The 27785-nt window shown below is 44.9% G+C and overlaps 1 protein-coding gene across 5 annotated transcripts in view; it reads left to right on the top strand.

Annotated features, from left to right (window-relative positions):
• Window positions 1-27785, top strand: part of Stab2 (stabilin 2) — a 168495-nt gene that overhangs the window by 21982 nt on the left and 118728 nt on the right. For 3 of the 5 annotated variants that reach the window (XM_055627757.1, XM_055627756.1, XM_055627755.1), the window contains exons 4-15: window positions 3669-3754; window positions 4954-5023; window positions 10586-10681; window positions 12615-12740; window positions 13079-13275; window positions 14722-14855; window positions 20994-21127; window positions 22779-22861; window positions 24639-24788; window positions 26636-26776; window positions 27301-27357; window positions 27504-27629. In XM_055627757.1, coding sequence (XP_055483732.1) covers window positions 3669-3754; window positions 4954-5023; window positions 10586-10681; window positions 12615-12740; window positions 13079-13275; window positions 14722-14855; window positions 20994-21127; window positions 22779-22861; window positions 24639-24788; window positions 26636-26776; window positions 27301-27357; window positions 27504-27629 — 1400 coding nt within the window. Of the gene's footprint in view, window positions 1-3668; window positions 3755-4953; window positions 5024-10585; window positions 10682-12614; window positions 12741-13078; window positions 13276-14721; window positions 14856-20993; window positions 21128-22778; window positions 22862-24608; window positions 24789-26635; window positions 26777-27300; window positions 27358-27503; window positions 27630-27785 lie in introns of those variants that run through there. The other 2 variants (XM_055627758.1, XM_055627759.1) reach the window with 2 other exon arrangements.

Raw genomic sequence — 27785 nt, 5'->3', positions numbered from 1 at the left:
TAGTACTTTGAAAATAAATGCTCCACTGTTTTCTAGGTGGACTTAAGTACAAGCAGAGAGCTGTTGTCATGGTAACTCAATTCTCACTACCCATTGAATTTGCCTGCTTGTAAGACGATCTTGTCATCGATTTTAAGTTTTGTGGTCATGTGCAATCTTCATCACATTGCCTTCCTTCTTTGTAAGCTGGGCACAGGGCATCTAGCATCTCCATCAAGTTTGGGAAATGCTGACTTTGAATTTTCAGTGTCTTTTCTCCTTTCCCCTTGACATTGTCACACAGCTCACTCATACTCTCTTGGTGTATCCAGAATTTTCTCTGTGTTTTATTTTGTCTTTACTGCTTGTTGGTAGACTGAACATTTTGCTGTCAGTGTTTGGGCAACTGTTAATTGGATACCTTGTGTTATATCTCAAATGTGTTTTTATCTGTAAAGTTTTGGCTTTTCCAAACACAGTTGTCCTTGTTCCCCTCTTTAATATATGGAATAGGACTGTAACTTTCCCAGTCTCTGTCTGAAATGTGTGTCCTCTCTGTTGGTTTTAATTAACTATTTTTTTCTCTTTATTGCTTATGCCTAGATAGCTTTCACTGAGTTCAAATACTGTAAATTCTACTTTGGTTTGGTGTTTGATGAAACTTGTATCTTTTATGTTTCTTAGGTGTGTGTGTGTGTGTGTGTGTGTGTGTGTGTGTGTGTGTGTGTGGTTTGCCACAGTGCACACGTGAGGAGACTCAGAGAACATTTTGCAGGAATCAGTTCTCTCCCTCCACCACGTTGGTTTCTGGAATCAAACTCCGGTCCTTAGGCTTGGTGGCAAGCACCTCACCAGGCTCTGTGCTAGTAGCTCTTAAGTTCCCTTTGCAGGCTTTGCCTCTGAGGAATCTTTGCATCCTTAGCACTGTCTTGGCTATTTTGAGGGGTCATGGGCTTATCCCAGACTAGGAGAGACTTTATGCACATTAGAAAAGGTCCTTAAAAATTGTGCACACACACACACACACACACACACACACACACACATCCCAAGAGCTTTCCTGGTTCCTGCTTAAGAAATGTCTGTCCATCTTTCTCTCCCCACCTTTTTGTTAGCAAAGTCTTCCATTTATAATCTGGCCAGCCCTGTCCATTGAGCCAAACGGAAACCAATCTGTTTGGTTTCCTCTCAAAATCAGGCTATTTGAAACAAATTCTGAAAGTCTCCAGTAGGGGGCGATGTGGGAACTAGGCCTGTTACAAGGTGTCAGCTGACTTTGAAAAAATCTGTGCCCTCATCAGGCTGATGCCCAACCCCCACAGAAACGGGTCTGTGTCCCCAACACACTCATTTTTATTTCCTTATTTTTTTTTCCTGAGTGTCATTAACTGTTACCAGGCCAGTCCAAAAGAAAGAAAATATCCGGATATCCACCCAGAGCTGTAACAATTTATACTTACTGTCACTTATCTTCCTGCCCCAAGAGCACCCGCAAAGGGAACAGCAAGGAGCTGAATCTCAGAGCCAGACATGGGCTATGCTGAGGGGAGAAAGGGACATGGCCATAAAAGCTCAAGCTGGCACTCAAATCCGGAAGATTCCGATTGCCAGGCCCAGGCTTCTTCCACCAGACTTCCCGCATCTTCAGTTGCTGAACAGCCCAGACCAGGCCTTCTTCCTTTCTTCCTTTCTTTCTTTCTTTCTTCTCTCTCTTTCCTTCTTTCTTTCTTTCTTTCTTTCTTTCTTTCTTTCTTTCTTTCTTCTTTCTCCTTCTTTCTTTCTTCCTTCCTTCTTTCTCTCTTTCTTTTTTTCTTTATCTTTCTTTTCTTCCTTCCTTCCTATCTTTTAATTTTTCTTGAAGGGATGGAGGCAATATTAATGATACCAAAATGAGTTTCACTTAGGATATTTTCATACCAACATCTCATTTTCAAAAGTGACTGTCAGTGTAGTTTTGAGTAGGATGGCTTCTTCTCCCCCACTTTGCAAATGTTTCTGTCACCTGTGTCGTGATCCTATCCCTGTCTGGTTGATTAATGAGAGTCCATCACAGTAACACAGCACAACAGAGCCCTAGAGCATCTGCAGGGCTTTGAAGAGTGGCTTTGCCACTATTGTGGAAAACTGGATTCAAAATACACACACCTTTAATCCCAGCACTCAGGAAGTGAAGGAAGCTATGTAAGCCCAAGGCCAGCCTGGTCTACATGGAGAGTTCCAGGACAGCCAGAGCAACACAGTAAAACACTGTCTTGAAAAAAAAATGCAAATATGTCAGCCACTTATATTTTGAATAGAAGGATGCAGAGGAAAAACCCCTGCAAATGTGTTGTCCAATGGGACAACTCAAGTGTCACCTCCACAGTATCTGCAAATTGCCAACCAACCATCCGTTGAAAGGCCAACATGCTAAGAGCCACCAGCATCTTTCAGAGAACATCCTTTCTCTGTGCTTATAAGTCACCTTGTCTAAGAACTGTTTCTGTGGTCTGAATATTTATGCCCTGCCCCTCTGTTGCCGTCAGTGTCTTACGATAACCTGAGGCAGCCTAACTTTATAAAGAAGAGTATTTAGCTGACAGATCTTGAGTTGAGGCATATCGTGGGCAGGGCCCAGCTCTGGTGAGGGCCATCTTGGCTGTATTGCAAAATGGCAGGAACTCATGTGGAAAAATGATCACACAGAGAGATGGGAAGCCAGGGGCCCATATCAGCCTTTTATAGCAACTCTCTTTAAAGAACAAACAAGGGTCCCTTCTGAAAACAGACAGTAAGAACTCACCCAAATTGACATTAAATCCATGTTAACATCACACACACACACACACACACACACACACACACACGTAGACCAAACAACACATAAAGGAGAGGAAACTCTCTCATCCTCACAGCAGACATACCTTAAACTTCTGCCAATTACAACTCTTTTATGTTCTGTTGGCTGGAGCTTTGTACTCACTGGCTTCCTTGGTGAGTGTCCCTCTGCCTCAGCATGCATGTAATGTTTGGTAGACAGTTTGGTGACTAGAAAACCCTCTGGTAGAGGTTGGTCATAGCTCCACTGAAAAGCAAAGTGGTTGCTTGTTTGCAACCAGCTCTAGGGGAAATCTGGCTTCCTTTGCTCACCTTAATACGTACATGTTTGGGGGAGGCTGGAAACATGGCTCAGCGGTTAAGAGCACTGACTGTTCTTCTGGAGGACCAGGGTTCGATTCCTAGCACCCATGTGGAGCCTCACAACTCCCTCTGGCTCCAGTTCAGGGGATTTAACACCCTCACACAGACCTATATACATGTAGGCAAAACACCAAATAATAAAAATAAAATCATTAAAAAAAAAAATAAGGACATCATGGAATGGCTCAAGTGACCCCATGTGCCTCATCAGCCCCACCCCTGCTGCTCCCGAGTCCAAATCTCAGTCCCCCGGCAGTGCCCCCACCCCCGCAAGGGCTCCAGCAAAAAGCTACTTCTCCAGCCTTTAATTTTATGGCCTTGAACTCACTAGGAGTGGAGTTCCAGGTTGGCCTCTAACTTGTGATCAGACCAACAGGATCTTCAATTGCTTTTTCTGTCCCTGGTACCTAACCATTAAGTGGCACACCGTCGGTGCCGACCGCATCTTGCAGCATGCACTTGATCGGGCTAGAATGGATGGATTTTTCTTGTCTGTTTGATTATTCCAGAGTGCCCAGGAGGAGCAGGGTCACCGTGCAGTGGCAGGGGAATTTGTGATCACGGCATGGAAGGAACCGGAAGATGCTCTTGCCAGGTAAATTCAGAGAACTGCTCCTGAAATGCCACTTGCCCCTTCTTACCTGTTGATCTGCCTTCATGACAGCCCATGATAGACGTCTCTAAGAGAAACAGTGTTAATAATAAAATGAGTTCACAATGTACAACAAAATGACCTTTCACCCTATATACACCACTAAAACCTGACGAAAGACCTTTGGAATAAGCCTCTTTGAAGGTATAAAGTGAGGTCACGTATGTAAATCTAAATTATGAATCCATTTAAGGTTTAAAGTTGTCACTTCTTGCTATGGGTAGCCATCACCCCTGCTACTAGTCTAGCCTGGGGGCTATGCTCCCAACCCTGAGCCAACCAGGGACATGTGGCCACTGAAGAATTTCTTCAGCTAACCAAAGGTGACTCTTGTGAATTTCAAACTGTGGAGGAACACAGATCCTTCTAAAGGGGATTGAGTTCAGCTGCCTTCTGAACAGAACTGAAAGTGGTTTTGTTTTGTCCTTGGGTGAAATTGTGATAACTGACAGCACTTACTGTCTGTTTATACCATTGACAGTTTTCTTCTATAGGGTCTAGACCTTTAGCAAAAGGAAAAAAAAAAAAAAAAAAAAACTAGCTTGGTGGTTTTGTGGGACTCCCTAACAGTTGGAGAGGGAGTGTCTCTGCCTCTGTTGCCTGCTCTTCGGACCCTTTTTTTTTTTTTTTTTTTTCAGCACGGCCTCATTCAGCCTTGCTATGAGGACTTGTGCCTAGTCTTATTGCATCTTGTTATGCCATGTTTGGTTGGTATCCCTGGGCGACCTGCTCTTTTCTGAAGGGGAGGAGAGGATCTGTGAGAGAGGGAAGGTTGAGGAGTGGGGACTGGAAGAAGAGGAGCAATCAAGATGTAATTAATAAAAAAAATAATTAAAGAAAAAAAAGAATAGAAAATAAGACATATAATAAATGAAATGACATTACCAAAATTACAAAAAAAGATGTATTGAAAACAAAAAAAATATTTAAATAAAATGAAAAACAACAAAATGTGTGCATTATGACATATACAGATTTCAAGAGGCCTGAAAAAAGAAAGGCCCAGGGGAAAGGGAGATTTGAGAAGTACACAATGGCCAGGCCATCAGTAGTTTCCCCGGGGGGCGGGGGGGGCTTTCTGGATAACATAGGAGTCACCCAGTATGACCTTGGCTCTGATGTCATCCACCTGGGTTTTGCAGGCGGGCTTTCGTGGAACAGCCTGTGAAATCTGTGCTGCTGACAATGTTTTTGGGCCCAATTGTTCATCAGGTAGGTCTGATTTCTGTTCATTTAAAGCACTGTAAATGTTTAAAATCCCCAGAGATGGCTACTTTGATTTTTAACAGTGCTTTTAGATTTCTGGCCTCCAGAAATGTATGGAGTTGTGTTGTTTTAAAATACAAAGTATCTTGCCTTTCCCTAGCTGTAGCAAAGGACATGAAACTGGAGCTTTAGTGAGGAGAGAGGTTTCGGGGGACTCAGTTTGGGAGGTGGCAGGTGTACATAGGCCACATTTTCATTATCTATCGATGAGCTGATGGGCAGCTAGGTTGGTTCTTCTTCTTTGCTATTGAGAGTGAAGCTACAATAAACATCGATGTGCAAGTGTCTCTGTGGTGGGATATGGAGTCCTTTGGGAATACGCCCAGGAGTGGTATATTGGGCTTATATGATACATCTAGCCAGCGGTTTGTTTTGTTTTCAAAAAATCTATAAACATATGCATATATTCAATGCCGTAAGTTCTTCAGCATGTTCCATAATCCATCTCACCTGGAGCAGAAGACTTCCTCATTCTGATGCATGGGGTTGTTGCTGAAGGCAAGACTCCATTGTGTTTTTCTCTCTGGTAGCTTCCCTAGTGTGGACGGCATGGGAAACGCAGCTGTTTGTTAGCCAAATGAACAAATAAGTGTATGGATGGATGGATGAATGAATGAATGAATGGCCCCAGTCATATTATCCTGGCACAGAAGCACAATTTCAGGAGGTACAGATGAAAGGATTAGAGCTGAAGCTTAGACCCTGGTAGGGCTCTTGCTCCAGGGCTGCTCACTGCAGCAACTGGAAAATAGTATAGAACATGGTCTCTGTGAGCTTCTTACCTGTAAAAGCAAGTAATATGGCCATCTCTGGGGAGTGTGTCATGAGACAGAGCATAGTAGCTGTTGGCTGTCATTACTGTTGTTACCTAGTTCCTCCTCATCTTTAAGTGTTCCTTCACTCTCTGCTCCACAAAGATTATTCCATAACTGCACTAGCAAAGCAAATTGAAACCATGTCATAGTACTCCACAGGTTCTTAACATTTGCAATGCTTTAAAGAGAGCAACTAAAGCACAACCAAAGTGATTAGAATGCCATTTTGTCTCTCCTTCTACACGGCTCCTTCCCTAGCACAATCAATTAGGGTTTAAAGTACATAAACTAAATAAATACTGAGGTGGGAAAGTAGGAAGCAAGCACCCAGCACCCCAGAAAAGTGGAGTGGTTGTGTGGGGATGAAAAGTTAGGATGAAGGTAATCCAGGGAACCTCTGTAATACTGGGCATCGATTGCTGACAAGCACAAACATAAAGGAAATTCCAGACATTTCTAAGTGAAAGAGGATATGCTTCCTGTTTGTGCCATGGAGGAAGCGGGCGGGGGGGGGGGGGAAAGGATGAAGATGGTTCGGACCCTAGTTGTTTTTAATAAATGAAATTTTCTTCATTTATTAATTCAAATAAATAAAATGTATTATTTATCCTTATTACATTGTAAAATTTTAGCTTGTGTGCTTATGTATGGGCATGCCACAGGACATATGTGGAGGTCAGGAGGCAATTTGCAGAGCTCAGTTCTCCCCTTTCACCATGTGAATTGAGTTCTGGGCATTGAACTCAGTCGGACCTTAACCTGCTGAGCCATCTTGCCAGCCCCAAGCCCTGAGTTGTTAAGAGGATTAAGCCTAAAAAGAGACCCAGCCAAAAGCTCTCCGAGTTCTAGATTAGAGTTCAACAGAACTTCCTGTCTTGTTGTCCAGCCTAGTAGCCACAGGCCACATGTGGACCCCGAGCTCCTGAAATTCAGCTAAAACAACTGAGGAGCTGAATTTTAACTCTTAGTGTACGCTCCTGAATTTAAGTAGAAAGAGCTGAATGTGGCCAGTGAGTCTCCTATGGCACAGCATCTTCACACATCATGGCTAAGAGAGCAACCAGGGAACTCTAATTAGCCTGAGTCTGGAACCAAGTTCAACTTCTGTGGGACTTATGATGCAGGACTGTCATCTTCCTCCTGGGGGTGACAACACACCTGAGGAACTCCTTCAGCCAGGCGCCAACTGTGTGCTGGGGTTGACTCAGCCACTGGAGTGTGGCCCCAGGAAGCGGTACTCCTGCCTGAAAGCGGGACAGCTCTCTCAAGCGTCATCTATTTGTAATGCTGACTTCTCCCTGCTGCCAAAGATGCTCCCTTGCCAGGCTGTTTGTTGGTTGGGGATGATTCACAGCTAGGCCAGCTGGTCAGCCAGTGGCTTTCATCTTTGCTGCCGGTGCTGCAGCTACTAAATACCTTGCTCTCATTGAGAGCCCAGTGCAAAATTCACTTTCCCTATGTAACCCCAAAATCAACCCACATCCATGTGTTCCTGGCAACACCCTACTGTGTGCAAAAAGTTTCCCACCGACAATCTCCTCAGTTCCTCAGTACACCACTTTGAACTAAGGTCCTTTAAAGGAGCACAGAGGTGACAGAAGGCCTTCTGACTATTACAGCATCAGAGGATTAGCCAGGTGTCTGACCTTGGCCCCTGCACTGCACTGCTCTGGCCCTGGTGTGAATGCAGCATGCACTAGACAACAAACAGGTGACTAGCTCCTGTTGCCATGGAGCTGGAAATATGAGTAATAATCACGCTGTGCTGTGCTGTGCATGGCCCACAGGAGAGAGAGAAGCTCTGGGTATGTCACAGGGGGCCATGAACCATCTGTGATCCCAATGGCCAAGGTTTTGGCTACTTTAAAAATCACACAACCCAAACTTCACATTTCTCTAGAAGTTTGCTGAGACCACTTCACGATGCACCCGAGGACTTCAGGTGGCCGTCTGGGAATCCCTCAGCTCCTCACTTCTCCTTCCCAAGGACATGATCTTGGTAGTGGCTGATGGTCCTGAAATGCAGTGTCATAGGCTTCAGAGGCCGCCTGTGCCTGCCAGCTAACGCAGTGCACAGAGCAGAAGGATGGGACACAATGGGAGGCTGATGCCAGAGAGCTGCTGGGTCTCACAGCACACGGCTGAGGGAGCACTTACCAGCAAGGACAGCACTTGCGTTAGCACGTGGGAACTAGACCCCACCTCCATGTCACCACCATCTGCTGGCTATGTGGAAACACAGAACACTAGTTGCCACCTTGTCCCCAGGGTCTGGCTTCTCTGCCACTCTCTGACCTCCCAAAATTGAGATATGCCTAGTCACCTGCGTTTGTACACCTCATACCAGATGCCATACCTGCTGCTAGGCAGAAACAGGGTGAGTGTTGTTTAACTCAATTGACTGGAGCCTTTTCCATTAACTTTGATGGAAGAATCGTCTCTGCCGAGATCCCATCTCACTCCAGGCAGTTCCATAATCAACTTGAGTTTTCTCCAGAGTCTCCCCTTCCAAAAGCTGCAGTCGGGTAGGCTTTGAAGTGATTTGCTAAAACAGAAAAAAAAGGCAAACAGGACTTAAAGATGACAGTGACAAATTCAATGCTTCATCTCCTTGACCAAGCACTTGCTAGTTAGCTCCCACATTTTTTGTTGATAAAGTGAGATTAATAATGTTACCTGCCTTGTGTCACACTAAACCGAAAAGTGCACAGCAAAATGCCTGAGAGAACACACGTGACAAGTAAAGGCAAGCACAGGTGCAGGCCTGAGTAAGGTGAGGGAGGGAATGTTCCTCGGAGTGAAATTTAACAAGAAAAAAAAAAATCAACTAAGACAATCAGTTTCTTAGGGCCAGCATGACAAGGCAGCTAAAACTGGGCAACTCCTTCTGAAAGCTGAAGGCTCAGAGTGGGGGTGTTAGCAGGGTTTACTCCTTTTAACATTCTTCTCCATCCCTGCCAATGGAGCAACAGTTCTACTTCAGGATTCCTGGGATGGCACCACAAAAGTAGGTTCTCCTTGAAAGACGAGGAGACACGCACATCCCACACCAGAAGCCAACGCACGGGTGCGGGAGTGCAAGACACACAGGATGTGTGAGTGCAGGACACATGTGCTACTTCTCCCTGCAGTGGTCTTAATGGGGCCTGTGTCCACCCTGCTCTTCCTGGCCAGCTCCCATTGCTGTATTGGGTGGTGACATTTATCACACTGTGCTGTGAACGGCTGTTTCCTTCTGCCTTTGCACTGGAGCCCTTTTCGGATGGAAACTTATCTAGTACAGTATTCCGAACATGGCAGTTTGCTAGCTAATCATGAGGATGGAAGGGAATGAACAGGAGTCAACCTGTACACTTAGAAGTCAAATGTGTAAGATTCGATGGTGTTTGGGCTCGCAACAAACTGGAGATAATGCAATAGAATGTTGCTGCAACAGTGTAGACAAAGCTTGGAAAGGGCAAGGACAGGACCAGTGAGACGATTAATAGGATGCCCAGGGAGGAGATGCAGACAAAGACTACTGAGGGTTTGGTGCAATTATAGACATTTGGAAAACGTTAAACTTAGAAACCCTCGAGTTTCTATATTTTTTGTTAAGCAAGTACCTCCTAATAATTGGGACTCATTTGAGCTTATATGAAATGTACTCACATGCATCAAAGTTTGTATGGTAGGCAGAACAATGCTCCATCCCCCAAAGAGCCATGTCCTAATCCTGCAGCCTGTGAGCATGTTAAGTTACATGACAGGGGAATTAAGGCCATGGGTGGTATTAGAGCTGCTAACCAGTAGGTTTGACATAAAGAGGTTGCTCTTATTGCCCAGGTGGGTCCAGAGTGGGAAAAGGAGGTAACCATAGAGACACCAGTGTGAGAAGAACTTGGTACATCAACTGAAAGTGCAGAAAAGGGTCATGAGTCTAGAATCTGGGAAAGGTAATAGAAGAGATTCCAGAAAAAAAAAAAAAAAAAAGCTTTACAGCAACTTTGATTTTAACGTAATGGGACCTTTTTTCCTCCAGAACTGTCAGGTGAACTTGGACGGTGTCAGGCTCCTCTTCAGGACAGTTTGTTACAGCAGCAACAGAACCTCATACAATGTGCTTTGTGGGAGTCTTGGCTTCAGTATACTGCTGGCCAGCTTGATAGTAAACTGTGTAAGAGACGGGTGTTGAGGCGTGGACCATTATACCAAAGGCCCTTCATCTGCCATCTCTGCTGGGCAGAAAATAGAACATAGTCATTCTGGGCCCTATTGGTTTCCTTTTCTTTTCTCATCATAGCACTGCCCTCTTCATTCAAGAAGATTTGATAACAGAGATGTCAGCCAGCTACAGGGCAGAGTTGAGGGGGGTAGGGCTCTTCTCTTTGTAAGAAGACACTAGGTTATTCCTGCTTTCAGGCTATCCAAAGATGAAGCAAACAGCTCGGTGGGGAAGAGAACACCAGTGCCTGTGATGTGCCAGGCATGCTTTAGATCCATTTCCTTACTTCACACTCTTCTCAGCCGAGGCACCACTGTCCACCTCACACACTGAAAAATCCCAACTCCGATAGAAGAGAGATGAAGCCGAGATTCAAAGTAGTTTCTCTGGGAGTGAGTCTCAGATGGGCTTCCTGAGACTGTTACCCATCCGGGATCTTTCGGAGCAATCCCCATCAGAGGCTGACACACCCCCGTTTTCTGCCTACAGTGTGCAGCTGTGTCCACGGTGTGTGCCGCAGTGGCCTCAGTGGTGATGGAAGCTGTGAGTGCTTCTCGGCATACCGGGGCCCCAGGTGTGACAAGCGTAAGTGTGCCTCCTCACCACTACCCAGCCCGAGAGAGGCTTGTTACTGGGACTCCGACCGAGGTGATGGGTTGCCAAATGTTTTGTGAGGGAGGACACAAATTAGGCAAACATGGTAAAAGAGCTAAAGAGAAGAGAAGGGGGGAGGGGTGAAGCGGTGTGTGACATGACCAGAGCTGTGCTGTAGGGAGGCTAAACAGGAGGCAGCATGAGGCAGTGTGGTGATGAGGGCTGGAAGGCCAGGAGGGGCATCCCAGAAAGACAGTCCATAAAGGAGACAAAGTATGGTCTCATTTGTAAAAACTCATTACCAACCACAGTGTGCAGAAACAGGGGCTCCAAAGCTATGTGGCTTACCCAAGGGCACAGGAATGACAAGTACAAGCGGGTGTCAAAGCACTGACAACCATGTGAAATCGTTTAAACAGTCCATGACACTGGGTCCAGTTAGAAGATGAAGAGCAGGGTTGAGTTAAACAAGGAGCTGGTTGTGCAGATGAGGATGCTGCAGCACTCTGGGTGCACAGCCTGGGCAGACATCCGTATGAGGCCTGCCCAGCAGCAGCAACAGCAAAGGCATCTCCCTGAGTGTGCTCTGCCCTGCAGCCCAGCTGCTGCCGGCTACACTGTCCCACCAGCGCCCTCTACTGGCAAAACTTAATGCTTTCTAGAGAAGAAAAACATGCTTTCACCCTCCCCATTCACAGGCCTATCCCCAGTCCTAGCTCAGCCTTAAGTCAAAGCAGTTTCCACAGAATGGATAAGAAGGTATTTTTTTAAAATAAACAAATTGGCCATATTTACCCAGTGACACGAGGATCACTCAATATATCCTCTGAATATTAGTCTCATGTTGAATAAAGGGTTAGAAGAGTTTGGAATTCCACATGGGACAAACTCGTTTTACTGAAAGCCCAAGGTATACTGTGGAAGTGGCAAGTGCATAGACCAGCCTCTGTCTTCTCTGCAGAGGACACAGCCCTGCAAACTGCCAGCTCACAGTAACGCCAGGTGGCTGGGCTGTCCTCCCTGTGACCTCAACCAGCCTCCTTCCAACATGCTCCCCACAACACACACGCACAAACCTTCAATGATTTCACATTATGGTTCTCAAGCCATATAGCAGGAGACCACATCAAAGCCACGAGCCACTTTGGGGTTATTTGAGTTGTTGGGAGAAACATGGAGAGTGAAAAGACGCACCTGTCTAATGCCATAGGACCTGCTAGCCTGGGTTAGTTCATGACTTCATGTGAGATCACACTACATTTTTCCATGACATAGCATCTTTGCCTAGCCATCCTGTTAGTGGTTGTTGTAGTTAAAAGTAAGTTCCCGGTCTGGGGAGATGACTCAGGGAGTAAGAGCCCTCGATTTGCAAGACTGAGGGCCTGAGTTCAAATGTCTACAACCTGCTGTGGCTTGTGCACATAGAACTCCAGCAGTGTAGGACCCAGAGGCAAAAGGATAGTTGGGACTAGGCTACAAGCCTAGCTCCAGGCTCAGTGAGAAACCCTCTTTCCAAGGAAGAAGACTACATAGCAAGCTGGAAGCCAGCCTGAGTAAGTTATAAGAGATCCTGTCTAAAAGAAACAAAAATCAATCAAAGTTAGTTTTTACTTTTTTGCTATATTTTAATAATTATTGCCATATGCCTTAATTTTTTTGTTTTGTTTTTTGTGTTTGCTTGTTTTTGTTTGTTTGTTTGAGACAGGGTTTCTCTGTGTAGCCCTTTCTTTCCTTGCTCACTGTGTAAACCAGGCTGTTCTCAATCTCACAGAAATCTGCCTGCTCCTGCTCCTGCCTCTGCCTTCCTGAGTGTTGGGATTACAGGCCTGCACCACTGTGCCTGGCAGCCTTAACATTTTTAATAAAAGACTTTTATAATCGGTTATCCTACTAACGGGAGTGCTTCTATAACCCTCCTGTGCAGCCATCCCCGAATGTGCAGCCTTGCTCTGCCCAGAAAACTCCAGATGCACACCTTCCAGCAAAGATGAAACCAAGCTCGAATGCAAATGCCTTCCCGATTATGAAGGGGATGGCCAAAACTGCAGGGGTGAGTAGATCCCACCCTATTTGCCGCTCTGTGTAGCTCAGTAGAAATTGACAAAGCTCCAGGTAGAAAGCTTAGTAATCTTGGAAGTGTGGCAGATCCCCTTCCGTTATCCAGCACATACAGAGATTTCATAGGCAATTACAGTTTCTGTCGTTCCTATGTGAATCTGTGTTGGCAGAGCAGGGTGACCAGACAGCATAAGAAGATGCATTCTTTCTGAATACTGTCCAACTGCCTTGATGTCTGTGGTACATTTGAGCCGCTGCTGCCTGGCAGTTCGTTTCTCTCTCCTTCATCTCTGAGAATGCTAACCACCTCTCGTCTCATCTTCCCTCAAGCTATCAACCCATGTTTAAAAAACGTCTGCCACCCTCATGCAAGTTGTTCCTACCTGGGACCAAATCGGCACAGTTGTGCATGCCAAGAAGGCTACCAAGGGGATGGTCAGGTGTGTCTGCCAGTAGACCCCTGCCAGACAAACTTTGGAAACTGCCCTACGAAATCTACGGTGTGCAAATATGATGGGCCTGGACAGGTGAGCGAATGGAACTGATGTGTCCAGAAATGGGGGAGGAGCTCAGGTAACTCAGACCACTGCATGTGTGTCTTTTGGGTCTTCAGTTCTGATTGCACCTGCACGTATTCAGTTTGGTCTTCCTTGCTAGGCAGTTCTCGTTGTGCTCAGGGCTTGATCGCAGGCTTTCCTACCCTATGCTCCCACTAAACTCACACCTTCCCCGACCCTGAATCAAAACTTAACTGCCCTGTGTTTTCTCCTGCCCCCATCCCATGTGCTGACTGACAATATAGGGACAGAATTCTAAATTCGAGTAGATTCTTTTGCCTGGAGTCATCTGAATGCAGTCGACATCCACCTCCAGGTCCCCATTCTCAGTGAAGCCTTTTTAGATTAAGGGGAACCCTTGAAGCCCCAAAGGATCGGATTGAGCAAAAGTCAGCAGAATTACAGGTTGTAGAGATTAAGGGTGTCCTGGGAGAGACATGAATTATGTTATGACCTGGAATGACAAAAAGTTGCCCTGGCCTAGAGAACTTTACTGAGGAGACCTGCCGAAAGAGCCCTCACCAAGTGTTTAGTGGATGCTGACTGTGCTCATGGCCATGGGAAGGATTGCTGCACAGGAGGATATGAAGGAAAAGCTCAGTGGGTAGCCCAAACCCTCATGGTTCCCCTGGTGGGACTGTTCTCAAATTCTGCAGAGAATCAAGTCTGTCTTCCTTCTGAGGAGTAAATGTATCATATGACATTCTCCAATTTCTGAGCCAGGATTGCCTAAATATTCAAGGGACTAAAAAGTCTTTTTCTCAATATGCAGGCCTCTGTGAGAAAATCCGTGTTATGTCATGAGTGTCAGAACTTGGAAATAACACTGAGAATACTATTTATGGCTTTAAACAATGCCCCCAAGGCAGACTGTGAAGGTTTAGGAAGCCTCAGTTTTTTTTCATGGAAGCATGACATTTGCACTCTGCACAACAAGACTTTTAATCTTGGTGTTGTTTTGAATTGCATCATTCTTTGTTGGGTTAGGTTCATCATAGCATTCTTCATCTCTGTCTTCTTGTGACAATGTCCAGGGCTCCTAGACATTGTCCAGGGCTCCTCCTCCACTGAAAATGAATGAAAATTCCTTTGTATTCTAGAGGAATTGTGCCTCCCATCTGAATGCCAGCCTCCAGTGCCTATCAATTGTCTAAATGGAATTCTGTGTGAGGTTAAGATTCAGGAAACAACAAAAGTAAACATCCAAACTTTACATATAAGGGACATGAGCTCTCCAATAGGGAAGATATACAATCACAATTTCAATTTCTAGAAACTTTGACAAGTTTGCAAGCCCACACTTCAGTCCTGCTTAGTGTTGGCTTTTGTGTGAGAATATATATGTGGATTTAAAAATATCAGCTGCTGAGACTAACTGGGGTCCAATTTGGCTTTCTCTCTCTCTATCTCTTATAGTCTCACTGCGAGTGTAAAGAACATTACCGAAACTTTGTACCTGGAGTGGGGTGCAGTATGACCAACATCTGTGAATCAAACAACCCATGTCATAAGAATGCAAACTGCAGCACAGTCACACCAGGCAAAGCCCAGTAAGTCTTCTCCGTCTCCCTAGATGTTTCCCAGATGGTGAAAATGGGAACCAGTCAATGTGGTAAGCTCCTTGAAGGAGAGAAAGCATTCCTCAATCAGCCCTATATCCACTCCATCCCAGGGAGTGGCAGCAAGGAGCACAGTAAGTGTTCCATAAATCTGTTTAATCAATGAGTCCATCAATAGGTATTTCCTTCCTGATGACTATGAGGATACTCTGAGCATTGACTTGGCCCAATATTGGGGCTTAAGCAGACAGAACCCAAAAGGAAACAACTGTGCCTGGGAAAACAAATGGCTGTTGGGAATGCAGGAGTTAGACCACTAAAGTACACTTCTGTTTCTGCATTCCTGGGACAGTGCTTGTGGGTGATACAGAATAAGACTTGCGAAAATGACTAAACATGAGAGGTATTTCCTGGATGCCAAGTTTCAGAAGACGTTTGCCATGAGTGAAAATATTTGTGTGTAATTTCCCAAGGCAGGGCAACCCTCACTGTGTGAGGGGAATGGTGAGTCAAGTTTAAAGACCTGAGGTTAAGCTGGGCATGGTGGCAAGTGCCTTTAATCCCAGCACTTGGCAGTCAGAGACAGACAGATCTCCATTAGTTTGAGGTCAGCCTTGTGTATATAGCAAGTTCCAAGGCTGCCAGGGTGACTTAATAAGACCCTGTCTCAAAGGGGGGAAAAAAGAGAATTTGGGGGAGGAAGGAAAGAGAAAGACTTGAGGTTAAGTCATGACTCTGGTACCTACAGTGCTGGCCCTGGGGAAGAGGGGCTCCCATCTGTGTACAGTAAAATGATGTCTGCTCCATAGAGCTACCATGGCAATATGAGAAAATATTTTTGTGCAGACTCTGAGCAGGGATGTTGTGTTTTCATCAGGGATTGAACCTGTATCCTAGAGGTTCAATCCTAGAAGCTAGAACCTGTATCCTCAACCCTCAGACCTTGCCTGCTCCACTTAGTTTTCATGGGCTCCACCTTTGTGAAGGACTTTTGCCTCTGTTGTGAGCTTAAAATCATGATTACATTGAACAAAGCAATCACAAAACAGTTTCTTCACTTCCAGAGGCCAGCCACTTCAGCTTTCTCAGGGCTGGTCCTTCATAATTGGGCCTTCAGTGGGCAGATTTTTCTCCCAGATGAATTTTATAATCATCACATTCTGTAGATAAATACACTAGGTGTGGCTGGAGTACCAGGCTTGGGTGTCAGGATCCCAGTGCTTACATCTTAACTCCACTACTTAGCCTCCAGGAGCTGCTGGCTCTTAAGCCACAAAGTGGGGAGAATGGTATCTCCTGTTGGGGCTGTGCTGAGGACCAAATGAAATTACCTTTATCTCTCCGTGAGCGGTGATACACAGAAATAACACACACCAAGTAACCACAGCCATGAGTTGAGGTAATAGGCCCCCTAGACATATGTGAACACACGCACACCTCTTCTTCAGAGTTCAGGAAAGCAGAGAGGTCATTTCACCACCCTGCTAGAAAGTCTGAGTAGACTGCCTTATATCATCTCTCTCCTTCATGTTCAGAAAGATAAAAATATAAAAACAGAATAACAGAACACCGTAAGCTTCATCCAAACTTGTGTCTAAGATGTTTAGTAGAACTAACAACAATTTTTAGGACTGTGTATGCCATTTGTAAACCTTCCTGCCCTCCTCCTCCCCAGGAAAACAAATAATCTTCACTTAAAAGAGGCCAAGATAGAACGTCTGGCTAGGAGAGGTTGGTAAAAGGTGACGCCATTGACCCTTGGGCAATGTACAATAGTTGATCTGGATTAAAGGATTCATTAGGCTTATGTCTCAACATAGCAGTTTTCTGTAGACTCTCAAACAAAAACCCAAAAGGCCACCCAATCAAAAAGAAGAGGCTAAAACATGGGCTCACCCAGTCCTCACTAGGGTGACCTGGAAAAAGGCTAAACCCCACAATCTCCTCACCAACACAAGAGTAAGAGATCACCTAAGCCTTCCCATGAAGGGCCAGCTACATTTTTACTCTAGACTCTATTTGTATTATTACTTTAAAAAGGGAGAAATGGGGTCATTTCTGTAATGGGCATCACTTCCCATTGTACCTCTCAGTAGGGGTAGGAAGTAAGGAGCAACACAGGACAGACACTTTCTCTTATATAATTGACTTTGGCTGTAAAGAAACTGAGCCAGACTGAGCTGGACTGAAAAGTTGTAATGAAAACAGTATGTTCACATTCCAGCCACACAAAGTACACACAAACAGTGGTGAATGTTAAGGACATTCTGTATTGACAGTCAGGTCCTTGATTATTTTAAAAGGGGGGGAGGGGTAGCAAGTGCTCTGAGGTCCCTTTCCTGAGAGCGTTGATCCATTGGTGAGGCTCCTCCTTTATAACCTAACATGTCCCCAGCTCCCAACATATATCACTCTGGAGATTAAAATTTCAGCATGAGACTTTAAAGGGGGCACAACCCATCAGTCTCAAGCACCATTCTGTTCCATGATATGCTCAACTGCATGCCTCTTACCTTCTCTTCCACTTAGAACAGCCTCCAACATGTATGTACACCTTCTTCATCTGAGTGGGACACACACAGAGATCCTTTGATGCTCATCTGATGTGTCTCCCCCTCTGGGAAGTTCCCACACACACACACACAGACACATACAACACACTTTGCTAGTACTTATGGACCAGCTCTGTGATGAGTACTTGGCACAGAGATTGTGTGATCTTCAGTGATATACATAGCTTCTCATGTGTAAATGAATATGTAAAATGGGGCTATTGCACAGGAGTCTTTCCTGAGACTGATATTCCAACCAAGGACCATGCACGGAGATAACCTAAGACCCCTGCACAGATGTAGCCCATGGCAGTTCAGTATCCAAGTGGGTTCCATTGTAATAGGAACAGGGACTGTCTCTGACATGAACTGATTGGCCTGCTCTTTAATTACCTCCCCCTGAGGGGGAAGTAGCATTACCAGGCCACAGAGGAAGACAATGCAGCCACTCCTGATGAGACCTAATTGACTAGGATCAGAAGGAAGGAAAAGAAGTCCTCCCCTATCAGTGGACTTGGGGAGGGGAATGCATGCAGAGGGTGGAGGAAGGGAGGGATTGAGATGGGAGGAGGGAGGGAACCACAGGGGGGATACAAAGTGAATAAAGTGTAATTAATAAAGAAAAAAAATTAAAAAAAATGGGGCTATTGGCTCTGGAGAGATGATCAGCTTTTAGTAGCATGTTGCTCTTGCAGAGTTCTGTTCCCAGCACCCATGTCTGGCAGTTCACACCTGCCTGTAACCCCAGCTCCAGGAGATCTGACGTGCCTGGCCTTTTTAGAACTCCCCTCAAGTGTACATATCCATAGACAGGCAGAGAGACATGCACACACACACATAAAATTTTGACATTTAAAAACAATGTAACAAGGCCAATAACATCTCATCTCAAAAAGCAGTTGTGTTGACTTAGAAACTACATCCCCCCCTAGGAAGAATGCCTGGACCAGGAGCTATCAGGAAATACTAGTTATTACTATCTAGTTAATATACAGTTATTACTACTGATTTCTATGTCCAACTAGAATACAAGGGTACATCCTACTCACCTTTGCTGGAAACATCTGTCACTGGCTAACACAATGGGCCGAATGAGAGTTTGGAGCAACAGGTGAATCAGTGAAGGAATAAAAGAAATGAAGGAAGCAACTGGAATCCCCAGAGTAACTCAACCTACACAGCCTCGCGAGTTACTAATGCCAACCAGTAACATAAATGCAAGTGGCCTGTGGGTTCACTTAAAGCCTTAAGACACTCCAGGATATTTAAACTCAATTAAAAAAAAAAAAAACTATTCACTAAAGAGGCTAGGCTCTGAATGTGCTACGGGAAAACTGAGAATAGTCAAGTAGAAAACAGTCACAAAGGCTTGGACTTTGGCCTGAGGTTTAAAGTAAACATTAGAAATATGTAGGTCTCCTACACTCCTCAACACCAAGGCCATTCAAACAGGATTCTCACTTCACGTGAAACAAACCATTAGCCTCATAAGGACTTGCAGAGAGAAGCATCCTCAGGAGCTGGCGTGAGTTCCACAGCGTGTCCTGGCAGTGTTTTGGGATTAAGCCTGTGTGCTTTGCATTGAAATCTTTAAATCTCCACAGTGAAGGCTGTATAGGCTTCCTACTTCTTAATTAATGCAGCATGGTGCTTACCCATCAGATAACTGCCGATAGGGTGAACAGTCTGAGGAAACCTAGAGCAACCTTTTTAAAGAGAGCATGGCTGCTGTACAACTGTATCCCAGAATCTGCAAAGCTGAGGTAGGAGGCTAGCCTGGACGACATAAGGAGATCCTATTTAAAGCATATACAGTTTAATGCTTCCAGGGCTGTGGTGGGCAGCAGGTACCCAATTCTTGTATATTATTCTGTAAGAGAAAAGCATCAGAAGGGTTGAAACAGGCTGCTAACAGGTTTCTCTTCAGAGGAAGTCGCTTTGAGGTTCAATGAAGGGTGGACTGGAGAACAGAACAGGAATGGCAAAAAAAAAAAAAAAAAAAAAAAAAAAGTAGTTAACAGTCACTGCTGCAGGCTGGGCTCAATGCCGCACACCTGTAATCCCAGCAGAGGCAGGGCGATCTCTGAGTTCAAGGCCAGCCTTGTCTACAAAGTGAGTCCAGGCAGCCAAGGCTACCCAGAGACCCTGACTGGAAAAAGAAAACAAAACAAAAAGGGTCACTCTGCAGTGCAGGCAACAGGGCTCTGAGAGGTTTGCCCCACTGACTTGAAAACAGATCTGTTTTCCAAAAGGTGGTATTTATCTGCAGCTGGGTTCATGAGAGAGTAGTTTAATCTGGAATATAGCCCTAACACATCTCGTCCATGCTGTGGTGGGAACCGACCATATCTCTGCAGCTCCCTCAGCCTTTCTCTCTGGAAGATTCTTCCCCTCCTCCTGTTTGGCTCCTAGTCAGCGTCACCATCTAACACACTTTCTCAGTTTCCGCTGTCAACTTTTCTGAAAATATCGTCAGGCAGTGTCAGCGCGTCCTGATTCAGAGCTGAGGGCTAAATTTTCAGGAATTTCCCAGGCTTGTTGACATGTTAGTAGTTTGAAATTAGCCAAGGCACAATGATAATGCAGTAAGAGTGCCAAATGCTGTCAGCCGATGCTTTCCCGCCAGGACCTCCAGAGCTAGTTATCAGACTGTGGCCAGCACATCTTTACCTCTTTTTCTTATGAGACTATTGAGGCAAATTTCTGAGGAGGCTTCCCTGAGGAAGGAGAAACCTCCACTGGGAAGGGAGAAAGCAGGAGCCATGTAGTATATGTGGATGGTTCTGAGTCGTACTGGCCTGCAGGCTGCCTTTGTAGCGTGTTCGCTTCTTTTTCTGTTACTGTGACAAAATACTCTTACAAAAGCAGCTTAAGGAAGAAGGATGCACTTGGGCACACAGTTTGGAGGAATCATCCATCATGGTGAGGAAGTCACAAAACCAGGAGCCTTAGAGGCAGCTGCACCTGCAAGTCAGGGAGCAGAGTGACAATCGCTTGTGTGCAGGTAGCAAAGAGAGAGAGTGATGAACAGTTGTTACAGGAAGCAGAGAGAGTGATGATCCCTTGTTTGTGCCCACTCCCTTCTCCGTTTTGTTTACCCCAGAATCCTAGTCCAGTGAATGGTGCCACCCACAGTTAAAGTGGCTTTTCCCTCCTCAGTCTCTCTAATCTAGAGACCCTCACCCCAGGCATGTCCATAGAGTTGTTGCCATGGTGATTCTACAGCCAACCACGTTGGCAATCAACCTTAGCCGTTGACAGCTTATTCTTGAGTCTACATTTGTAGCAAACATTACAGGTGATTCTGACATGGATACTATCTGGACCACACTTTGGAAGTTACTTCTAGAGAACATGCAAAGCTATCTAGTGTTCGTACGTGTGCACATTATATTATCTAAACCCATCTAGAAAGGCAACGAGAAGCCAGGGTCTGAGCTTGACTGAGCACTGAGTCTCTGCTTCTCCAACCCTGTTCATTCTTATTGTTCTCATCTGTGAAATGAAGCCTTGGGCTGCATACTCTCAACTCAAGATCGCTCCAAGACCCTGAGAATGTGATTTACCTTCTCTACAGATGCATTTGCCAGAAAGGTTACGTGGGCGACGGCCTAACCTGCTATGGAAACATCATGGAGAGGCTCAGGGAATTAAATACTAAACCCAGAGGAATGTGGCAAGGAAGGCTGACCTCTTTCATCTCCATCCTGGGTATGTAATTCCCTCCTTGAGGGCAGCACTCTTCCAGGCCAGGGCATCTGCAAGGTACAAGTAGGCAGAAGGGTGCAGGCAAGGCTGGTGCACTTGGGCTAGTCTTTGTAGGGACAGGCCAGTCGGGTGATGGGGAGGGGCAGAACAGCTGTTTCCAAGCAGCTGTTTGGCAGGCAGCCTGGCAATGCAAAGACTAGTAAGAAGAGAGCTGAGGATATGGTCATGACATCGACATAGATTAACAGACTAGCGATAAGAGCAAGAGGGGCAGCCACTGATGTAAAAGATTGTCTCTTTTCCCCTTGACTTCCTGTGTTTTTCAAGGATGAATAAATGTTTCAGAGAATGCTGAAAATTGAGAATCCCAACAGCCGCATGGTGGTAGCCATGCCCAGCAGGGAAGGTGTCATTTGAATATTGGAGCAAACTTGCTTGTGTGTATCCTTAGCTACAAGCTCCTAATTAACCTGTAACAGCTCTTCTCTGGGCCTGAGGCAGTGTGTGATAGCACAACATGCTCATTTGTTTCCAAATGCCTTCTACAAACTGTCACCCACAGCTGCTGAAGAACAAAAAATTATAGCTGAGCAGAGCACTGGGTAATACCTCATCCAAACATGAATCTGGCCAATCAACAATAAATAAACAAACAAATAAATAAAGCACAGACCTGACCAGACAGAAACCTTAACATATCAGCATTTGTGCTAAAATTGGCCAAGAAAGCTGAAACAATTTTCCCAGAAAGAACACAGGAAAGAAGGCAGTGTCCTTGCAGGTCAATGATGTGCTCTCTGAATAATTTTATCTTCTGTATGATGCTCCACTCTTTGCAAGACCTCCGAGGGAAAATCAAGCATTATATACACGGCTTGGGTATGAGAGCAGTCTTGCAGTAATTCAAACCTTCAGCTAAGAACTCTGAGGATGTTCAATGAGAATGGAAGGAGGTGCAAGTGTCCTATGAAGAACACCACACACACACACACACACACACATACACACACACACACACATACACACACACACACACACACACACATGGGTGTTCACGAGTGCTCCTATATAGAGTACTGCTCACCTTTCACCCTCCCCATGCACCTGGCTCATATATGAGAGCACGGAGCCTGTCCTCACCTCCTGGCATCCTCTGGGTAATGGAAACCAGCAGACTACATAACTTGCAAGGCCCAGGGCAGAATGCAAATGTGGGGCCCTTTGTTCAAATATTCTGCTTGTCAAGAGGGCACAAATGGAACAGTTGGTCTACCGTGGACTCCTCTGAGCTGCCCTTGGGTAGAACTTGCATCTCTGCATGTAGAGATGAAACAGCTCAGCCAGCCAGGCACTTGATCAGGGACTGTGGGACTGCCAGAAGGCCTTGTCACACCTTGCCCTTTCAGGACCGAGCACCTAGAAAGCCCCAGCTAGGTCTCCTGGGAAACTCCTAGAGAGTACTGGGAAGATGTGAGGCTTGCACATTACAGTACCATTGCTTTTAGAGTGCCTCAGTTTACCAGGAACAGCACAGAGCAAAGAGAAGGGAGAAGGCATACAGGGACTAGCCTGACTCAAGACCCACTGAGCAGTCTCAAAAGCCATGCACCTCTGACCATGACATTTTCTTTCTTTGTGTGTTTGGACTCTTAAGACAAAACTTATGCCTGGCCACTGAGCAACCTGGGACCCTTCACTGTGCTGCTCCCCTCAGACAAGGGACTAAAAGGAATTGATGTGAGTATCTAAAATAACCCCATCTAAGGGGCCAATATAAAAGGCCTTAGTAGGTAGCAGCTTATTTGAAGTGAGAAACATTTATCACACTCAAGATAAGGATGGTGGGTGTCTCAGTTACTGTTCTATTGCTGTGAAGACAGAGGCAGCTTATGGTGGCCATCATGGCAGGGAGCATGGTGGCAGGCAGGCACGGTGATGGAACAGTAGGTAAGAGCTTTCATCTTGACTCTCAGGCAGCAGAGAGAGAGAGAGACTGGGTTTGGCATAAGCTTTTGAAATCTCAAGGTTTACCCCATTGACATACTTTCTCCAACCTTCCTAAACATTCAACATATGAGCCAATGAGGACCACATTCCACTCCCTGGCCCCCATAGGCTTGTAACCCTATCATAAGGCAAAACACATTCAATCCAACTTCAAAAGTCCCCGAAATCTTCACAGTCTCAACAGTTTAAAAGTCCAAAGTCTCTTCTGAGACTCAAGGAAATTGGTTATCTGAAACCCCCTGTAAAAATCACAAAGCAAGTTATATAACTTCCAACACACAAAGGAAGGAAAGGGGACAAAGTATGGACATACCAGCAAAATCAAAATCTTGGCCTAGACGACCCTTCCAATCTCCCACTCCTTTGCTCCTTGTTGAGTGCATCACACTTCTCTCTCCTATGCTGGTTCCATGTCAGGTCTGCAGCTCTCCTTTACAGGCATCCTTGGGCTCTGGCATCTCCAACATCTTGGACTCTCCAGTGCCATCCAGGCTTTATGTTCACAGCCTCACATAACAGCCTCTCTGTGCCTCCATGTAAAATCTCACCTGCCACATGGCTGGAAGAATCCACAACTCCTTTACATCTGTATCTTTCTTGATGAAGCCATAACCAAAGCTGCTGAGTTCTTCTGAGTGCTTGGGATGGAATCTGCTCTCCTCCTTTAATCACATTTACATAAGCTATGATTTGTTAATGGCTTTCCTTGCTGCACAAGCTTTTTTTTTTACACAAGTTGCATTAGCTCTCCTTCAGCCAAGATGTTCTCTGATGATGTTTTTTGCTGCTTTATGTTAAAGTCCAGTATGTGGCAGGCTCCTTCAAACTGGTATACCATTGCCATTCATCCACCCGAGATGAGTCTGCCTACTGGTGACCTACAAAGATGTCCTGTGTCTCCTCTGCTGTGGAGGAAGAACAATGTCACCAGCCTACATCCTAGATATTTTTGAAGGAGACTCCTCCCCTATAATATATAAAGTTTATAGAAAACACACTAAAACTGTATCTGTTGATTGTTGACTATGGAGGAATAGCTAAGATACAAATTTGGTCCCATAAATTTACTATTCCAAAGCATTCTCATTCCATTGTACCTGCTCTTTATTTTTGACTGTCTGCTCTTTGATTGTGTTATATAAGTGCACCTTTTAAAAACCTGGGGTGGTGCACATCTGCAAGTCCAGGACTCTCTTTTCATTTAAAAACAAAATCTTGAGAAGTTTTCATTCTGGTCCTCTTTTCTAGATTCCTCTATGCCTGGTACCCTCTTGCTCCCCTTGCAGCCATTGCTCTTTTCTCAATACCATGTCAGTTCCAGGGTGATACTCCGGGCATCAGCTCAGACTCTCCAGTTCCCACTCTCATTAAGGCTTGTGCTCACCTACTTCAGATAGGGCCCTGCAGAGCACTCCAGCTTGGGTGTCTTTGATGATGGATGAGTCGTGGAATCTATTATAACATTCATTTCCTCCAGACGTCACCCCAGGTGGCTCTCTTTTCTTAGGTAAAGGAGCTCTTGATGAACAAAGAGGCTGCTCGGTACTTTGTGAAGCTCCACATCATCGCTGGGCAAATGAGCACGGAGCAAATGAATGACACCGACACCTTCTACACCTTGACGGGAAAGTCAGGGGAAATCTTCAACAGGGATAAGGTCAGAATTTTCTGATTTCACTTCCATGACAGCACCAAGGCAATACCCGGGCTAGAGGGGTTTGGGGAAACTGTTATAGAAAGGGGACTCTTTGGGTCTGGCCTGAGTTAGCTTTCAAGGCAACCATCACTCAGCTGCCACTACTAACCCCACAGGTGTGAGGACAAAGACCACTGACCCAAAACATCTTGGTCAAATTAATTAAAGCAATTAATCAAACCACGCTTTTTAAAAATTCATGTACACAGGCTTGCCTCTCCCTAAAGGTGGGGTTCAAGAGATAAGCATTGGACATGAGTGAGATAAGGATTTTTGTAGTTCAGAAGTAGGGGGTTTCAAATAGGGGATTTGTCTGGCAAATCAGCAGGGTTACAGAAGCAGAACATAAGCTTAACAAGATGATCATAACAACCTCCTGAAACAAAGACATGGTCATAACAACAGGTGGTCATAATAACCTTTTGAAACAAAGACATGGTTGCTGTTTCCGGGAACAGGCAGTACAGAACCATTAGCAGTTAAGATTACAGGTAGGGCATAGCCCAATCTTTAAGAAACAGATATTTAATCATAAATGGTAATGAACCCAGTTTGTCCTCACTATAAGGTGGCTTTTAAGCCCAAGATGAAGGCAGGCTGGTTTGTCACCACCATGAAGCCAAAGCGCCCTGAGCCTGCTTCCTGAAAGCCCTGGTTCCAAATCATCAGCATTCCTCTTACAAAAGAAAATGAATGGAGTGTGTTTGGTTTGGGTTGCTGGCACTGATCCATCTTCTCCAATCATCCTGCCAGTTTTGTTTTGTTTTTTTTTTAAATCAGACTACCTCACTTTCCTTCACAAACACTCTTTATGTTTTGACGAAGCTGGTGACATGCAATTACCAGGAGTGCTTGTGTGGCTTGTGTCCTGGGCTGTTTCTTGTATTTCCCTTAATATCAAGATCTGGCAGACCGATGGGTGCTCTTTCCATGCTAAGTACAAGTGTAAACCTTTATTTGCGTTATGTAAAACAATTCAGGAAAAGAGGATTCATCAGAATCCTTGGTTCTCCTACTGGCAGTGGAGAGGTCACAGAAAATATCTGAGCCAGGGTTCAAGTGTGGATCCGAGTGACACCAGTCTGCTATGCTGTGAATGTGAGGATGGATGATAGCTATGATAGAGCAGCATATATGTGACACAGATGTGTATTCATATTTGTGAATATGTATACATGTCGGTGTATTCATTCATTCACATTTATTGTCTGTAATTCTTAGGACTAACGTGAGAGGAAAAGCAATTAGTACCAGTTTCTCAGGCAACAAATTCGTGTTCACCTTCTTTGTGTAATATGTTAAAGCAGTGGTTCTCAACCTTCCTGATGCCGCAACCCTTTGATACAGTTCCTCATGGTGTGGTGACCCCCAACCACAAAGTTATTTTGTTGCTACTTCATGGCTGTAATTTTGCTACTGTTAGGAATCGTAACCTAAATATCTGATATGCAGGATAGCTGATATGTGACCCCTGTGAAAGAGTCGTCCTGACTCGCAGATTGAGAACCATTGCATTAAAGCAAGAGGTGTATTGACAATCAGCTGAACTGTTACACCCTAGTGGGCCTTGCAGCTTATTGGAGGAGAGCATACACTGACCAACCCAAAATTTGCATGTGATACTCATCAGTGATGTCACTGAACTTACCATGTGAAGTGGGCCAAGGAGACACCTCATCCTCATGTAAGACTGTGTGATTTATCCAAAGTCTCACAGCCACAAAACTTCTGGTTTCTAATCCCAGAATTGTTCTTTCTAGAACGCCATATTAATTTTATTCTTTTTTTTTCTTTCTTTGGTATTTTAGGACAATCAATTAAAGTTCAAACTTCACGGAGGCAAAACAGTGAAAATTATCCAGGGGAACATAGTTGCTTCAAATGGGCTGGTACATATCCTCGATAGTGCCATGGACAAGATGGAGCCCACACTTGAGAGCAACCCCCAGGTGAGGCAAGCCAGGTAGTGTGAGGTCAATCCATGTCCGCCTTTGCTGCCTGGAGAGTCACATCCATGAAGAAAGCTTTACAAGGAGGGTCTCAAGCCAAGAGAAGGCAGGATGGTTTGTCCATTTTCAGTAGGCTACTGAGTGTTTCCGCAGAGAGAAAGAAAGGCATGCTGGGGTGGGAGAAGATTTATGGATCTTTTCTTAAACTTTGCTTATGGCCATATCAGACAACTCTGCCTGGTGCCAGATTGTCACTGCAGTTCGTTCCTTGTGCTGCATGGAGGATAGTCATGATCATAATGAATTTCTTCTTTCCCACCTGCACGGTATGATCAGAGACTGTTGTAGAATGCACAGATTAGATGACTGGTCAAATCAAAACACTCGTGTACACAGAGCAGTTGGCTGAGTCCTTTTACACATCCTCACACCTTCACCTTAACTCTGCCATGTCTCTTAACATGAAGGTCCATATTACCTAACTATTTTTTTTACTGACTTTTGAACAAAATCTCTCTTTTCAGCAAACCATAATGACAATGCTACAAGCAAGATACAGCAAGTTCAGATTTTTGTTAGAGGTACATGCTTTCATATATTTCAGAAGAATGGAGTCAAGTCCTTTGTAAAATCAGCAGAGATGCCAATTTTAAGTATTTTTTCTAGCAACTACTTCAAATGTTATTTTCAATAAAGAATACTTTTAAATTTAATTTTTCAAATGCAGGAAACCAATGTTGGACACGCCCTAGATGAAGGTGGCTTTGGTGGTTCATACACCATTTTTGTTCCAAGTAATGAAGCATTAAGTAATATGAAGGCTGGCACCCTCGATTACCTCCTTTCTCCAGAGGTATAGTATCCCAGTTACCAAGGCATGGTATTGGCATCCCTGTCCCAGTCTCTGACCACTCTGGCATTTCTCCATACTAAAAACAATAGACAGATGATAAGCAGATAGATAGATAGATAGATAGATAGATAGATAGATAGATAGATAGATAGATAG

Source organism: Psammomys obesus, unplaced genomic scaffold (assembly GCF_907164565.1).
Source record: "Psammomys obesus unplaced genomic scaffold, mPsaObe1.curated_primary_1811, whole genome shotgun sequence".
NCBI classification, from domain to species: Eukaryota; Metazoa; Chordata; class Mammalia; order Rodentia; family Muridae; genus Psammomys; species Psammomys obesus.
This window is presented reverse-complemented; position numbering and strand designations above follow the sequence as displayed.